At 33.9% G+C, this 17,849-nt stretch overlaps 1 protein-coding gene across 2 annotated transcripts in view; it reads left to right on the top strand.

The window, feature by feature from the left end:
* LOC106057264 (tyrosine-protein phosphatase non-receptor type 23-like) overlaps window positions 1–13,255 on the top strand; it is a 40,703-nt gene extending 27,448 nt beyond the window's left edge. Inside the window, exons 19-29 of one of the 2 annotated variants that reach the window (XM_056013826.1) lie at window positions 160–262; window positions 1,020–1,145; window positions 2,244–2,467; window positions 3,446–3,542; window positions 3,730–3,794; window positions 4,018–4,155; window positions 5,080–5,208; window positions 5,982–6,034; window positions 6,177–6,281; window positions 8,168–8,367; window positions 8,556–13,255. In XM_056013826.1, coding sequence (XP_055869801.1) covers window positions 160–262; window positions 1,020–1,145; window positions 2,244–2,467; window positions 3,446–3,542; window positions 3,730–3,794; window positions 4,018–4,155; window positions 5,080–5,208; window positions 5,982–6,034; window positions 6,177–6,281; window positions 8,168–8,367; window positions 8,556–9,199 — 1,884 coding nt within the window. In that variant the 3' untranslated portion in view covers window positions 9,200–13,255. Of the gene's footprint in view, window positions 1–159; window positions 263–1,019; window positions 1,146–2,240; window positions 2,468–3,445; window positions 3,543–3,729; window positions 3,795–4,017; window positions 4,156–5,079; window positions 5,209–5,981; window positions 6,035–6,176; window positions 6,282–8,167; window positions 8,368–8,555 lie in introns of both variants that reach the window. The other variant, XM_056013825.1, reaches the window with a different exon arrangement.
* The last annotated feature ends 4,594 nt before the right edge of the window (window positions 13,256–17,849 follow it).

Below are 17,849 nucleotides of genomic sequence, written 5' to 3'. Positions count from 1 at the left end.
CTGTATAGCTTGATAGGGTAAAAATGTAATTGATTAATCTGAAATTCACTTTGCATCTCACACAACACAAAAATAGAACTTTTTCCAGTTTTATTACATTAAAATAGTGTTATGCAGAAATGAATATGTGTTGACTTTTGTGTGTGTGTATTTATGCAGATCTCAACAGTTCCAGCTCAACCAGCTGTCCATCAACAGATGCCTCCACCTCTCCAACCAAGCAGCATGTCCACTGCAGTGAGACCATCCACACCTGTGCAAGGTAAAATCATGGGAAACAGATTGGTTAGTTTATAACATAATGAAAGGCTCATCTACTTCTCTTGCACTTGTATAGGTCACACATTTTAGAAATCCAAACATTCATGGAATAATATATTTGAGAAAGATCTGCTTTTGTAGTGTAACGATTTAGTGAAATCTCTTAGTAGTGTAATGATTTAGTGAGATCATAAGAAATATTTGTAGTGCAATGATTTAGTTAGATCTCTTAAGAAATATTTGTAGTGTAATGATTTAGTGAGATCTCTTAAGAAATATTTGTAGTGCAATGATTTAGTGAGTTCTTAAGAAATATTTATATTACAATGATTTAGTGAGATCTCTTAAGAAATATTTGAAGTGTAATGATTTAGTGAGATTTTAAGAAATATTTGTAGTGCAATGATTTAGTGAGATCTCTTAAGAAATATTTGTAGTGCAATGATTTAGTGAGATCTTAAGAAATATTTGTAGTGCAATGATTTAGTGAGCTCTTAAGAAATATTTGTAGTGCAATGATTTAGTGAGCTCTTAAGAAATATTTGTAGTGCAATGATTTAGTGAGATCTTAAGAAATATTTGTAGTGCAATGATTTAGTGAGATCTCTTAAGAAATATTTGAAGTGTAATGATTTAGTGACATCTTGAGAAATATTTATAGTGCATTGATTTAGTGAGATCTATTAAGAAATATTTGTAGTACATTGATGTATTGATATATCTGTTAGATTTTATAATGAAATGCTTCATCTCTTTAGCCATCACACAGCCACCTGCTGCAGTCAGCCATGGCCCCAGCACACCAACCTCACCCACAACTAACAGGATATCAGTTTCTAGGCAAAGCTCATCCCTGGATGACATTTTGTCCTCCAGTCCTAATGGTAATGGACATTTTGACATGTTTACTTAATGTAGGAATTGTGAAATGTTCTCATAGTAATAAACTAATGACGGAGGGATGACATTGAATTGCACAATAATTGTTTTTTGACTGAACAAAAGCAGAAATGATTTCACAATAATTGTTTCTTGAGTGAACAAAAGCAGAAATGATTTCACAATAATTGTTTCTTGAGTGAACAAAAGCAGAAATGATTTCACAATAATTGTTTTAATGGAAAAGTCTTAACAATGGTTTATTCTTTGATGTAATCAAAGACAAATCTCATTAATTTCTTAAGTGAAGAAAACAAGAAATGATTTCACAATAATTGTTTTTCAATGGAAAAGTCATGACATTGTTATACTGTTTGATGCAATCGAAGACAAATCCTTTAATTTCCAAATCATAGAACAGTGGAATATCTAGAACTTCAATATACATCAAACTAATACAGGAAGTTTTGCTGCAGACAGAGAAATGACATAAACTATTTTAAGAAGGCTTGATTTTTCAAAGCTAGAAAGCTAAAAATTGTAAGAGCATCAAGCTCTGTGTTCTTAATAGTTCTTTTTTTTTTTTAAAGAATTGTCAATTTAGTTTTGAAATGCCTCAGAAGTGTAACTTATGAAAGGGATTCAACTTGAAATCAAGCTCAAATGTTTACTTTATTCAGCTAGTTAACTTTGACTTGATGAAATGTTTACATTAAAATATGCAGTGCTCTCCAAATGTTTACATTGAGATATGCAGTTTTCTCCAAATGTTTACATTGAGATATGCAGTTTTCTCCAAATGTTTACATTGAGATATGCAGTGCTCTCAAATGTTTACATTGAGATATGCAGTGCTCTCAAATGTTTACATTGAGATATGCAGTGCTCTCCAAATGTTTACATTGAGATATGCAGTGCTCTCCAAATGTTTACATTGAGATATGCAGTACTCTCCAAATGTTTAAACTGACATCTTCTTAAAAAAGGCTTCATTTTGGTAGCAATAGTGACTAATTGACTATACATTCATTTCCCATTTGTTGAAGAAATAACCTTGAATGTTGATAATTATATGAACTTTCACTCTTCTGTCTTCTAAGCAGGAGTCAAAGACACAATTATCACACCTCAAGTTCTGACAGATCAAGAGAGACAACTTCAGAAAGAGGAAGCACTAAAGAACCAAGCAGTGAGCCAAACCACAGAACCCTATTCTAGTCAGAGTTCCTTAAAGAAGCTCCTGGAGGATGTAGAGGCTTTTGGCAAATTTGTAGATGAGCTTTCAATTACCATACTTGGTGTCTCACGCCTGGACACACTTTGGAAGGTAGGATAGGCTTCCCTTTTAGATATATATATAGTCTCTCAATTTATATCATTGTCAAAATGATTTTCCTGATTTAACTTGAAGCTAATGTGTGTGAAAAGGCCTTTCAAATTCATTGGATGAAATAGTTCCCCAACAGACAAAATGCTCATTTTTTTTCTAAATGATGAAACTTTGAAAAGCTCACACTTTAACCCAGATTTACTTAAAATTAAAACCAAAATGATCTTGATGCATACAGTTTACAATTTTATAAAGGTAGCTACACTTACAATCAGTTTGAGGAGATAAAGAGTTAACATAAAGAAGACCTCCATTTTGTAGAATGACCACGGCTCACATCCCAGAGCTGGGCTTTGAAATAGATGAGAACTTAGGCGTTAGCTATAGTCAGAACATTGTTGACTGCTCAGCAGTTCTGTCCCCTCCATGCAACTGTTGAGCCCAAAGAAATGGTAAATATATGATACAGTTTGGGATCAGCAGCCTCGCAGAGTCTGCCAGAGTGTAGCACAACCTAACAGCAGCCTAAGGGTTATCAGCTCCTGATTTTTCCTCAGGGTTGACTCTAGATCTTTTCCAATGTTAGGGTGTAGCCGCAAGGCAGCAGAGATAGGGATTCAGAGTTTTCATTATCCTAGTATAATAGTAGCATACCAAGGTTAGCAATCCCCTCCTGCCCAAAGCTTTCTGGTTATTCACTTTTGCCCCTTCTCTTGTTGGTGTTAAGCTCTGCCAGGGTTGGGCTGGTTGTCAGGGGCTAATTGAAATTCATGCCATTCATTGGAAGCATTTATATTCACTACTACAATTTTCAGACATGACTCTCTGCTATAATATTCATTGATAAACTTAAGAATTTTATTGAATCTACATTTTATTCAGTAAATTAACAGAAGTTTATTTCAAATTTATTGTGTACATTTTTTTACACCTGTTTTTCTTGGTACCTACTATAACTTTGACTACTGTGTGCAGAGTTTACTAGATAGTCAAGATGCTGCAACAAAGAAACAGTCCATGGCCATAGCTAGATGTTATCCCATCAAGAACAGAGACCCAGACATAATGCCTTGTGAGATTAATTAGTTTAGATGTTATTTAAGAACTTTTTAAAAAAAATGTACAAGTGTATTTATGTTGTATCAAGAAAAAAATATGCTTGGATATACAATGCCAGTGTAGTTAATTAAGAAACAAAAACAAAAAAATTTAATAGTGTAAGGTTATAATTTTTCTCTCTCTCTTTTGACTTTGTTCAGATGATGACACTAGAGTTGTGTTGACATCCACCAAAGATGATTACATCAATGCCAGTTGGCTCAATGTAAGTTCACACCTCTCACCATTTTACATTTAATTGTCAGTCTCTGAGTTTAATTTAAGAATAATCAAATACGCTGCATAAGGCAACAGTGCATATTTTACATTAATTTACAATATTGTATAGTAAAAATCCAGAAAAGCAACCTTTATTAAGACCAATGTGTTGTAAGTTTGCAATTGGAACATTCTTTGACCTATTTAATGCTTTCCATTTTTCCTGACAGGATCTAGCTCCATCTTGCCCCAAATTTATCACTACCCAAGCCCCGAAGACTTTGACAATATCAGAGTACTGGGCCATGGTGTATGAACAAGGTTCAGAGGTTCTGGTACAGATCACTAGTGAATATGAAACTGGAAAGGTCAGCAGGCAGTTGTCTTTCTTGTTTTGTAACTCTTTTTTTTTTTTGTGTACATAAAATAAATTAAATATTACATTATGAAATATGTTTTTAACTGTGATTAAAAAAAAATGTACAAACACAGTAGCATTGGGGATCTAGTTGTTTAGAAGTGTATGCTTCATTTCTAATTAGCTTTGAGGTTTTGCTAACTATACTGTCACATTAACAAGTAGGCACTGTGTAGTGATCATGTCAACATTCACCAAGATAACCTTCTTCCCTCCCCCTTTCCCAACTGGTCCAGACAGGTGCTAGGATCATAACGCATTGAAAAAGCTGAAAGATAAACAAAAACAATAGGTAAAATTATTTCTAATCACACAGATTTATTATGTCGCTATTAATTTAAAATATAATTACGCCAACTAAGCGAAGGAAAGCGCTCACAAGGTGGTCAAAGAAAGCGCTTCAGGGACACCCTCAAAGCTTCTCTGAAGGCGTTCAGCATAGACCCAGGCACCTGGGAGACAGAGGCACATGACAGAGCATCATGGCGTCGCACTGTGAAAACTGGCGCACAGGTTGCTGAGGAAAAAAGAACAACGCTGGCAGAAGAAAAACACCAGAGAAGAAAAGCAAGGCAAACAACACTAGCTCCAGCTGGAATAACCTGCCCAGTGTGCGGCCAAACATTCCAGGCTCACATAGGTCTCACCAGCCACATGAGGAGGCATAAAACCCCAGTGCAAAGCCCTCAGCCCCCTGGATGACAAAGTGGTCTTCATCAAACCACGATGGACGAACTATATATATATATAATTACAAGAGTAATCCAAACTAATTGATACAATTATACTTCATATAAGCTTTGTTTTTTAAAATAAAGTATTTTTAATGTTTTTTATGTTATTTTTGGATTTATTAATTCTCTACTATTTTCAGAATTTCCCAGTTTACTATCCTGTGGAAAAAGACAAGAATATGGAGCAAGGGGTGATACTCTTGTCTCTTCAGTCTGTCAAATTCAGACAAAACTGGGTGGAGAGAATTTTATATCTCAAAAATACTCAAGTTAGTGTTTTGAATTATATTCATACATTCACTTATACTTACACTTATGCTTACACTTGACCAGGATTTTTTTTCACCCTGGAAAGGGGGGGGGGGGGGGGGTAAAGTTTAGATCAACTCACTCTGTCTGTCTGGTAAAAAGCTTGAACATGTTTTTTTCTCCCATTTCCCAGTCTCAAAACAAGTTACAACTTTGCACAAATTATTTATTAAACCTGACAAGACATGAATCAATTAAAAAATATAACCAATTAGTTAATTAATTGTTGGTGATTAATTATTTTGTTTGATATTGAAATAAGGGGAATAAATGCTATTTTATTTGATGAGAGATGTGACAAGTTTTCTCTCCCAATTTTCATTCTCAGATCAAGTTGAAATTTTCCATAATTATTCATAGTCGATGACAATACACAAATCAATCCAAAAATTAACCAATTAGTTAATCATTTAGTACTAATTAATTAATTTTGTTTTAAATGGCAGAAAGTGGACTAAACCCTATAATTTTCAGATAAATGGCAGTAATTAGCTGTTCTTACCCTTAAATAAGCTTGTCTTTTTAAATAAATACTTTTTTTTTATATAACTTGTTTAAAATCTATCATCTATTAGTTATTAATAGCAAAATAATTGCTCGTACTAAAAGTCTTCAGCTTAATATGGGAGGTATTGTCTTTTGTTTTCATTTTTAACAATATTTGAGAACAACTGAATTTTAATGTTATTACAGTAATATGATGAGACTTTTATTTTTTTTTTACCTTATATAGACCAAACAAGGAAGAACTTTAGTTCACCTGCAGTTTAAAAATTGGCCAGTCAGGTATGTTTTTACCTATCAAAAACTATTTCTTGTTTTTACCCATCAAAAAGTATTTCTTGTTTTTAGTATAGTCTGAATGACTTTAAAAACCATGGCCTGCTTATGACTGTGTATTGCTATTTTCCTTTGTTTCTTGATTTAGTGGTTTCCCTGATGATGTCAGCAGTATCTTAAGCTTTATCTCTGAGGTGCACAGCTTCTATCTTCAGCAGAGAAGTTTAACTAAACCCATCATAGTGCATTGTGGGTAAGTTATACATAATCATGAAAATGTGATACATTTGATTATGTTCAATCTCTTATGTAAGCATTTTTACAAAAGAAGACATCAGATGTGTTTATCAGGCTTGTTTATTACTTTATCCTTTTATTTTTACAAAGCTTTTATCAGCTCACTGTGTCTGGTAGAAATCTTGTACACATTCTTTCTCCCTCTTACCATTCTCAGATCAAATTGAAACTTTGCATTATTATTCATTCAAATTGACAACACAGGAATTAATTTTAAAAAACGGTGATTGGGATTTTCAGAAAGTTTTCAAAATTCTGAAAATTTCACTTGATCCATTTTTTTTTTTTTTCAGACAAAAGTCAATTTTTTTTCCCACAATATTTCTCTGGCAAAAAAACTCACATAGTTTAATTAATCTGTAATGTTTTTCAAAGAAAATACTAAATATAATTAATTTATACTTGATTGAAATAGAATTCCACAACTTCTTATTTAGGTCTCTGCGACATGGCAATTCACAAACGAGAGTAGAATATTTCCTAAAATTTTTGAAAAGTCTGTTCCCATCACTGAAAAAATTAACCAGTTAGTAAATTAATCAATTACTTTTTATAGAAAAAGGGAGATAAAACTTGCAGTATTGACAGCTATGTCAGTAATTGTGCATTTTTCCCCTTATACTAGCTTTGTTTCTATAAAGTATTTTTTAAAAATGTATTACTCTTCTTATTAATCTTTTGATTCCAAGCATCCAATAATATAAATATATTGCTGTAAAGCCACGGCAAGCAGCTCAGTGGCTGTGTATTGATGACTAGTGTAATGGTTGCTTCGCTGCAGTAGATATGTCTCTCACTCCAACAAATACTCAAGAGGATTTTAGGTGTCTTGCACTAGTGTATTTTGAATTCATGCACGTTCGGTGCTAAGACAAACCATCGAAAGAACAATTGAAGTACTAACTCTAGACTGTTCAACAATTTGAACAACCTTTAATACATAAAGGGTCTCACTTATTTCTCTGTCAATAAACGATGTTGCCACCTTGAAGTCCCAATGCCAAACTGAATAAAATAACATTAATAAAACAAACCCCACTATCCATGACATCACTAAATGTTGTGTTCAAATTCTGTCAACTATAGTTCGTCACTATGATAACTAAGGGTCTTAAGCTAGACACACAAAAAGGTTCACAGTTAACAGACAGTTCCATTACTTGTCAGTTTTCATAATAGAGGTGGAAGTTTAATACCAAAATATGGTGTCTTCTTGTCCTGTCTATAATAGTTCACAAGACAGTGCACACTTTCTTTACAATGTGAATGGAGGTACAAAGTAGTAGAGAGTTATAGCAATGCAAACAAATAGATGAATTAGAAATACAATAATAATAATAGTTTTATTTATAAAGCCCTATTATCAAACAAAATGTAGGCTTAAGGTGCTGTAATAGCATTACAAACACAAACACGACAGCTAAAATGACAACTAATCTAAAAAAGTTTTAAACAGGTAGGTCTTGATGTTCTTCTTGAAAGTAGTGTAGCATGTTGTCTGTCTGAGATCAGCTGGGAGTTCCAAACCTTTGGTCATGCTCTGAAAAAGCCCGCAGACTGTAGCTTTTGACAGAGAAACATGGCACCACTAAAAGCGTTGAGTCTATTGAGCGCAGGGCTCTCTGAGGGACATATGGAGTGATCAAATCTCTAAGGTACAAGGGCATTTCTTTGTTGGAGATACACTGATGACAAAGTGTGGCCACCTTGTGGTCGATTCTTGCTTTCACAGGAAGCCAATGTTAAAATTGTTACATCCATGCCAGCAGCAGGTTGATGTATTTATTATATAGTGCAGCATGTTAGATAATGTGAACATCATATCGCCTTCTATATTTTCAGCTTGGGTATTGGACGCACTGGTGTGTTCACCTTAGTCTATGCTGCCGTGCAAGAGATCTTACATGGCAATGGTTTAGTTGACCTGCCAGGTCTGGCCAAACGCATGCTGCAGAAGAGACGAGGCATCTTGAATAAAAAAGAGCAATTAAAGTGCTGTTATGATGCAGTGCTTTATTTCTCAGAGGAATATTTAGAGAAACGTAAGCTGATGAATCCTATGCTATTTAAAAGCTCTGACTTTAAAACTTTAATTTTCTCTTTCACAAGAACTCGTTTTGGTGCTCATAGACTTATTTTTTTATTTTGTTAGGTTATAGACCTTCAAGTTAAGTTAAAATACTTTTGAAAAAGTCTAATAGTAATTTGTTAAAATTTTGTTTTTTTGCAGGTGGGATGCTTGTGAAAAATCCTCACTTTAAGAAGCAGATGCCTCGTCAGTCACCCAAACATCAATCCCATCAGACCCCTGCAGCTGACGACATTGTTCTAGGTACTGTGGACCTGCAGACCATCAGAGAGAACGTGGGCAAGCTACATGTTCAGACCTCAGAAGTTAACAAGCGGGAGGATGTGGCTGCTGAGCCCACAAACCTAAGCAAGAGGTCCTCCATCACCAGTTTACCGGATGTTGTCCTGCAGTACAATGAGCCTAGCCTCGGGGAGAAATCTTGCAGTAGCAGCTACGGAAGTGATCTGTCCAGCGTTGGGCTTCAGAATATGCACATTGATATTGGGGCTCCTCCTGTAGCCCAGCATGACCAAAAGAGTGATTCATCAAAACCCCCAACAGCCAAGCACTCGATCAGCGATCAGACTTTAAATGGTCAGAAAGATCCCAGTAGCCTCCCTGTTTCACTTGCCCAACTGCAGGACCCAGCCACCTTCACCATGGGCTCGCCTGATGCCAAGAAGAGAAATAAAATTACTAAAGCCAACTTCAACCAGTCCCAAGGTTCCCTTCAGAGTGGTCAGTCAGACCCAGGAGACCCACTGGGCAACTTAGACCCGCTGTGGACATTAACCAAAAAATAAACTGATTTGCTATAATAACTTATTTTAATGTCCAATTTTGGAAATTTAATCGAACAAACTCATTATGTCACTTGTCATAGTTGCTCTATTACAGTGCAGTCAAAGCTCATTATTTAAAACCTTTGTAGGAATGTTGAAGTTTGACAAAGCTCTTGCTGCTCAGAATAAAAATTACATTTGAAATAAGATGGGTTCTTATTCAAGGAAACTAGATATTATAGACTTAGACTGTTCTGTTTTGTGAGTGCACAATAACATGAATTGACCACTTTTGAACTTACTTCATGTGTATATTTTTATTGTTCAGATTCATCAGTCTTTCTGGTCTAGATTCATGGCACTTGACAGAACAAATCACATGACCATGAACTATCACATACGTCATTGTGTGGCGCTTCTGTTTAAGGCCATGTTTCAAGATATGCTATTTATATATTGCTCCTAGGTGTAGCCACTTGTTTGTTTGCTTATTTCATTCATATTGTGAGCTAGTTCATATTTTGTTGTGGTTTCTCATTGAATTGATACTATCATACACACACCATTGTTCAATCAGCCATTGAATTAGATGCTGGCTAAGGATTGGTAAAGGGAAACTTCCTTGTTTGTTTCTTGAGTGTTTAATGATATCTCCATTTTGCACTAGATATTTGCATTTTAATGTTTAAACTGCAGGTTACTTATGAATCATTGGTAAAAATGTTATGCTTTTAGTTTGTGTTGGAGATATGAAAGCGGAAGTCAAAAGTTTTCTAAATTTATAATTTGCAGACCTTACTTTGCTGTTGTGGCTGAGTGGGAAAATTCTTAGTTTCCCAAATGATTGTCTAGTGATTAAATCCAGGGAAAGCCTAGATTTTTTTGGGGAAGAGATGCAATTAAGTCAACTCAAAACGTTTTCAAGGAAAATAAAATTGATTGGTTGTGACACTAGTCACTTAGCACCTTCATGAACACTTAATGTTAGGTCTGAATGGGAAATACAAATATAAAGTAAAGGGCTCAAACAAAGAGTGTTGCATTTATAGGTTATATGTATATATATATATATATATCTATACATACATTAAGGTAACACTTGATGGAAAAAATTTTAGTAAGAGAAAATGGTGAATTAAATGTGGTCAATTTATGGAAACTTCTTACCAGGGCAATAACCACAGAACTTTGAATTAAAATCTCAAGCAGCAATAAAAACGAGATGAACACAGCAAAGTTGTCGAAAAAAAAAATCTGATCTGTTGTGTTCCCCAGTCCTGCACTGGCTAATCAGAGTTTAACAACGGTCTCACCACACTTGCATCACCAACAATCTTAAGAGAGCGGACACAAACATGTTGTCACAAGGCTTTTCTTTTGACTCACTAAGGCCCTGTTTTTTAATTTTATATCTCTCTAGAAAACAACATCAATAAGCAAATAAAAGAAGGTTGAGTAGTTAAAAGTTTAGCTGAAGTCGTAACAAGTTTGAGGCTGCACTGAAATAACCAATAATGTTTATTATTATCAGAAAGATCCTTTTTTGGAGGAATCTAGTTGTGTACTGTGTTGACTTTGTTGGTATAATTGTTAGTGCCAAGGTTAGTGCCTGGTCAGGAGTTACCCTTATTTTGACATTTAATTCATAATTTTCTTTCAATACAAAATATTATACCCATCATGAAGGTAACATGTAGGCAGCCTCAATTGGAAACTACTTACTTAGAATTCCTAAACATATGAATGTAAAATCTTACACACTTGCTTTTGTAGCCTGCATTATTTATTCTGTATTGTAAATATCAATCTCAGCATATACCGATACTGTTCAGACATGACCCAAGTACTGCACTTTTACATTAGCTAAAAACCAGGTGATGATAGTTTCATGTGCAATCTAGGCCCTAATTTCTTCTGACACCAAGTAGACTCTAATTAGCCAGTGTTTTGTAAAGTTATTTCAAATTTTTATTTGTCAATGTCTTTATAATCTTAAAAGCTATATGCTCATCACTTTGCTTTTCATATTATTGTGTAGCCAGTAAATCTTTGCATGTAAATCAAGTGATATTAATCTAAAACACCTTTAATTTATTGACCACTATTTCTCAGTTACAACAGCTCAACAGGTCTCTCATTCCCATTTGTTGTATTGATTTTGTATACAACTGTATACTGCCTGCCAATGATTTTCAGCATCACTGTGTTCACTTGATAAACTGTTAACTTAAATTCCTAGAGTGTATATGATTAATTCATACTTTTTTTTTAGAAAGGTGAATCATCTCTAAATTGTTTCTAAAATTTAGTGAATCATTTTAAAATAAAACAACTTAAGTTTGGTATAGACCAAGGTGATTATACAAAATCAGGAACACTGTCATGTAAAGTCACATTTCTATAAAAATTAAATTTGATAAGTATTTAATTATTTTTTTTTTACATTTTAAATAGTTTTTTTTTTATCCTAAGCTCTAGTTTGCTGCCAACTTTGAATATTTCCATTTTGTAAATTTTATTTAATGAGTTGTAATCAAACTTGATGCTTCGTGTATCTACTGGGACAAGTGCAAAAGTTTCCATTGCTCACTGTTAGACTATTAATCTAAAGATTGTGCACATTTCTGTTTTCTTTTACCAAATTATATTGAAGTTGTTGAACAAAGTTGTAGTGTTCATTTTGATTTTATTGTACTGTTTGAACTATTCCCTTTGCCCATAGTTGACACATTAAATACCAACATGTGGAAGTAGCAATGCCAAATGACTGGCTATTCTTCACTTCATGACAATGTCACCTCTCACATTTCTTTATGATTTACTAGGCCTGTCATAGTTCTGGGCCTTACAACCCTGATGTTTGCTTAGGACATAATTATTTTCTCTTTTGACATAGGACGTAATTATCTTCTCTTTTGAAGTAACGTCTGTAATTTATAATATATCAAACCTGTCTTGGGTCTCTCGTTGTAAACACAAATTCTAGAACATAATTTTGGTTCAGAGAAAGTTGTCTGCAAGGAATGAAGTTAAACATTGAACCAGGCAGTTGTTTAGTAGAAACATTTTTGATCTATCAAGGTTTGGCTGTTGTGATATTGATTACAATATTCAAAGTGGATCACACAAATTATTATTTTTTTTTTTTTATTTATTTTCTTGTCTTTGTTGTTATCAGAAACACTTGAAATATCTTAACAAATAAGACAAATGTAAAACATTTATGGAGTAAATAGTTGTTTTTATATTGTAAAAATCTTTAAAAAAAAAAAAGAATTTGTAAAAAATTATTCTTATGCGAAATTTGTATGAAGTTTTTGTGAAAAAAATGGTCATTGAATAAATCCCTTACCTAAATTATGGGATTGTTTACTTTTAAACTTGGCATCACTTATGTAAAAAAACAAACAAAAAAAAAACATTCCAAAACAAATGTTTTCAAGTGTAACATAGTCTTAATGTTGAAAATGTTTTTGTAATGTTTTCATGTCCTTGCTCTTCTAGGTTGGCCAGTTTGGTTTTAGCGTTTTGTTGTTTTCAATATTTTTTGTGTAATAATAATTGGCAATACTGTATCGTCATGGATAAAAAAAGAAAAATAGTTACAACTGAGTGCCTCCCCTTCTGTCAATATTATCTACACCCCAACTAAAAAAAATTTTTTTTTTCATTTATTCACAATCACAGTCTAGTTAATTAAACTTAAACCACTGATTTGGCAGGTCTTCTCACAGCGTGGGGGGAGCCCCATCCATGCAGTTTTTTTTTAAATGCATCTTGTAAATGTCTTTGAAGGTTTTTGGCATGTGGGTAGAAGGCAGAGGGGCGCACACACACACAGTTTTCTGGGACCCAACTATTTTTGACAGCGGGCATGTATGTATTTGGACAAGTAGTGATACAGTCTGCTTAATTCGGTTGTGCCATTAGACCAGAACTTTGTGACCAATGTCTTTGTCTCTATCAGGTTTACTTTTCTGACATTTATTGTCTGAAGAGGTTCTAAAATGTATAACAACCCAGTGTGAACAAATTTGAATGCAGCAATGCTGTCAACTAATAAAAAACTTCTCTTCATTCATACAATTGTTTTATTTTCATCTCGTCATCTATTTCAGTATGTATATAAAGACGTTGGCATGGAAATCAGTGCTGAAAAGAGCAAACTACTATTGGTTGTGGAGATCGTATGAGATGTGGCATCCACTTGAATGGCCAAATGCATGTAAGAGATGGAGGACCAATAAAAGAGATACAAACATGTTTTAAGTTTGGCATTAGCTGCCATGAGCAGACTGGAACATCTGGAAGAGTAACATCAGCTTCTCAGTCAAATTAAAACTATTCTTCTCTAGTGGTCTTTGTGCTCCTATATGGTTGTGAAAGTTGGACACTGAACGCTGAGTTGGAAAGAAGAATCCAAGCCTTTGAGAGGAAATGCTAGAGAACAATGCTGGTTAATAGCTACCAGGAAAAGAAAACAAATGACTTAACAACTCAGCACTCAGGCTGGCTAATAGGAACTTCTCAATTCTGTGAAGAGACGAAAGCTGAGACGGTTTGGTCATATTGTAAGACATGACTATATAAAGTCATTCTTCAAGGTACAGAAGAGATAGCACGAAGAAAGGGTCGTCCAAAGAAAAGCTGGCTGGACAATGTAAAAGAATTAACCGGCCTCTCTCTTGATATCCTGCTATAAACAGCTGCTGACAGGGAAAACTGTTACAGCACCCCTACGTCGAAAGTCTTGGGACAGATGGTGATGATATTGAAATTAAGAGCTAATTAGCCAAACCAACAGTCTGAAATAAATGGGATGCTAGATACCTGTATAGGGCAAAGTAGATTTGTGCTACTTCTACACCATTGGTTTTTGCACCTATTGGAGATTTAAAAAAAAAAAAAAAAACATTAAAAAAGAAAAGAAAGCGATGTGGCAATAAGATGAAAGTAAAAAAAAAGTGTTCAGTTCCCCATTCAGACTATAAGCCAGATGATGTAAAGGACATCTGTTTCTGTTGCCCACAGATACTGAAATAGAACCGTAAGAAACTGTAAAGAGGATGAAAGGAACAAATGTGTCCCAGATGCGGTTAAAGATCATTGTTGTCACCTAAACAATCAATATTATTTTGTGCTACAAACAAAAGATCTTATAATTTTTATTGACAATGCTGAAAAGAATTAATTGAAAATAAATTAGACTAATAGTTAATTAACCATTGGTAATTAAATATTTTGTTTGGTATTGAACAAGGGGAAGAAATTGTATTTAACTGATGTGATCGTATAACTTGAATTAGTCCCCTTTATGCTTTGTTGAGAGAAATAGGTTCCTGCTTTAAAGTTTGAAGTTAACAATATATAAAACTATAAAACCTACTTTTATAAGTGTTTCGCTGACACAATGGGTAGTGTGTTGGCTTGTGGAGGCTTGAGCTCTCATTTTTTTTTTATTAATACATTTAAAAAGCGATCACGGTAAACTTTACACAGATACGCCCTCCCCCCCTTCTTTCTCCAGCACTCCTTTTCCGACAGGGGAAAGGGGGACGCGGTGGCTGAGTGGTTAAGCGCTCGGCTTCCGAACCTGGCTGGGATTTTGAAATTTGGGATTATTAGGGCGCCACTGAGTCAACCCAACTCTAATGGGTACCTGACTTTAGTTAGGGAAAGTAAAGGCGGTTGGTCGTTGTGCTGGCCACATAACACCCTGCTTGATAGCCGTTGGCCATAGAAACAGATGACCTTAACATCACCCCCCCCCTATAGATCGCAAGATCTGAAAGGGAAACTTACTTACCTTTCCCAACTGGTCCAGACAAGTGTTGGAATCATAGCGTATTGAGAAAGCTAAAAGCATATTATGAAATTGCTCTCAACAAAAATAAGTTGGTAACAAATATTTCTAATCGCACAGATTTATTAAATTTATTACACATTTAATTACATGACTGATCCACACTAATTGATACACCTACGTTTATAATATAAGCTTTTTTTTTTTTAAGTATTTTAAAAATATTTTCTTGTTAGTCCTAAACTTTTACAAACTTCGATCACTTATGTATGTAAGGGATGAAGTTCCACATGAAACTATTTCATTAAATAGTATTATAGTCTGTTTAACCGTTTGTTAAAGAAACATATGACCTTAACATCATCTATCCCATAAATCGCATGGTCTGAATGGGATAGGCTACTTTACTTTATTTTAGTATTTTTGTTGAAGGAAAAATCATTTGTGAAAATGGTAATTAAGACAAAGTTCATTTGCCAATCTCCAATTTATTACAAGGGTTTATGTATAACTGAAAAATATACTTATAGTTTTTAATATATATATATATATATATATATATATATATATATATAGCCTATATATTATAATATATATATATATATATATTACACTAACATAAAGTCTAAGTCTTGATATAATCTTGAGCATTGAATTAGTGTATTTTACTTTAAGCTCTCTTTCCATTTTGATTTGGCGTTCATGGTCTTTTCATTAGGCCTACCTGGCAATCAAATCATTAAATAGAAACTATCATAAAAACGTTTCTCATGTAGACTAGATTATGAATGAGTCTGATGTGAATGTATACTTCGGTTTTCTATAGTTATAATGTTACTTTGGTGTAATGTTTGGTGTAATGCACACATTTTAAAGACAAATTTCCTCATGAATGATAAAGATTATTATTATTATTAGCTTTATATAATCTGTCACCTATTCGGAAAGATCTAACTTACCTAAGCGAGCTACTTATGTTTGTTCACTCACAAACAGCGAATCTCCCCAATCAATCAAAGCACAGTCCATTTTAGTCATGATTCTACTGTCTTACATTTTGTGTACGCCCATGACAACATTCTTTTGCGAAAAGTACCATATCTGTATTTCGCGTCCAATGTTTTTACTATAGGATTGACATGTTGCTCTTCTGTTTCAGCTTCTGTCAATTGTGTCATATCTGTTAGCACATTCTGTCATTCTATTCTACTGGGATCCATTATAAATCAAAATACTTTTGTAGAAGGGAAATCATCTCAAGTTTCAACATCGCTGCATGGTTTGGTAATCTGAGCATAAAACAAAAACTTCATAAAACTTAATTTGCTGCTTGTAATGTCATTGGAAAAACAAAACCCACAAGGACAACTCTTCTAAAAAAATCAATGTTAAGAAAAGCGAAAAAGATTTTAACATAAGAAAGCATTCTCTAGGTCATGACGTTCCCACAAGATGCAAGACACTGATGGTAACAATTCCAATGGAATCAATGAATACAACTTTCTAATAAAAGCATCACATGTAATGTTTGAGTGAATCCAGTATGAATATATATTTCATTTGCTATTGTTCTAATAGTCTGTAATGTGTTATACACCAAATGTAAAACAAATGACCTCAAGGATAATACAGATATTATTATTATTAGTCTATGTGCAGAGTTCTCAAACCAAGAGTTTAAAAATGCAAGTACAACTTGTGCAAAACTCCTGGCAAGACTGGCGCAGGTCTAAAACATCAAAGGAGAATTCAAAAAGGGGCTGTGTGGATATCTTATAAGACAGGGGTCGGACACCTACAGAAATCAGGTGTGCCAACAGATTACACATATAAAAAAATTAAAATATTTTAAAAATAGCTAATTTTTAATATGTATATAAATTATTGCAATTTCTGAGGCGAAAGAAACCTTGTCTTTACATGTCATTCTAAAAAAGCTTAAAGTAATCGAAGATTTATTTTTTTTTTGCAATATTTCGAAAAATTCAGTTCAATATTCAAACTCAGGCCACTATTTTATTCAGTGCTTTGAAGAGCTGTGTTGAAAGTCTTGGGCTAGCTTGAAACAAGATGGCAAGTATAACAACTGATGGAGCCCGTGTTTTGACAGAGAAAAGCAGGTTTTTAATCAATTAAAGAAGATATCTCAACCATAAACTTTAACTTTAAACGGGAAAGTTTGCTCAAAGCTGAATTGAATATCAATCATATTATTGACCAAATTAACTTAGAAATGTTACGTATCACTGGTTGGGGTCTTAACCACAGACAGTTTCGATAAGTACTTGAAGATGTGAAAACAAAACATTCCGATGTTCGTTATAACAGAAGTCTCTGCTAGCTTAGCATGGGCAGGGTAGTGGGAAAAATAGAATCTCAAGGAAGAAATTGTTATGTTCCTTGAAGGACATTGACTGAATTTCTTACTAATATTTCTAATGAAGAGTTGAAGACAGAAATCATGTTTTCATCGGAAGTATTGCACATAAAATGTATGTGGATGTTAATTTGTCTCAAACAAATCTTTCCCGTTTCTCCAGGCAAGCAAGTGAAAACAGGTTTTGTCATTTTCCTTTGTTGAAAGGTGAAACTATTTCTAGTGAAATCGTTGAAAAGTAAAAGACTTATTTGAATTCTTTGATTGTGGAATTTGTAAGCTAATTTTAAGACGTCAAGAACTTTGAATCAGTTTTCAATATACTCAGCTCACCATTTAGTGCAGAAGCTGAATCAGCTCTAGAGGACATATCTCCAAGCAAATTATGAACTGAAAGATAAAGTTCCATTCAATTATTCCGCGGGAGTTTTATGAGTTCCAGAAGCTGTATTTCCACACTTTAAAAAACTTTGCTGCTAAACTTTCACATA

The sequence above is a fragment of the Biomphalaria glabrata genome, chromosome 16 (assembly GCF_947242115.1).
Source record: "Biomphalaria glabrata chromosome 16, xgBioGlab47.1, whole genome shotgun sequence".
In the NCBI taxonomy this organism is placed as follows: domain Eukaryota; kingdom Metazoa; phylum Mollusca; class Gastropoda; family Planorbidae; genus Biomphalaria; species Biomphalaria glabrata.
Note: the sequence above shows the minus strand (reverse complement) of the source record. Positions and strands in the feature narration are given on the sequence as shown.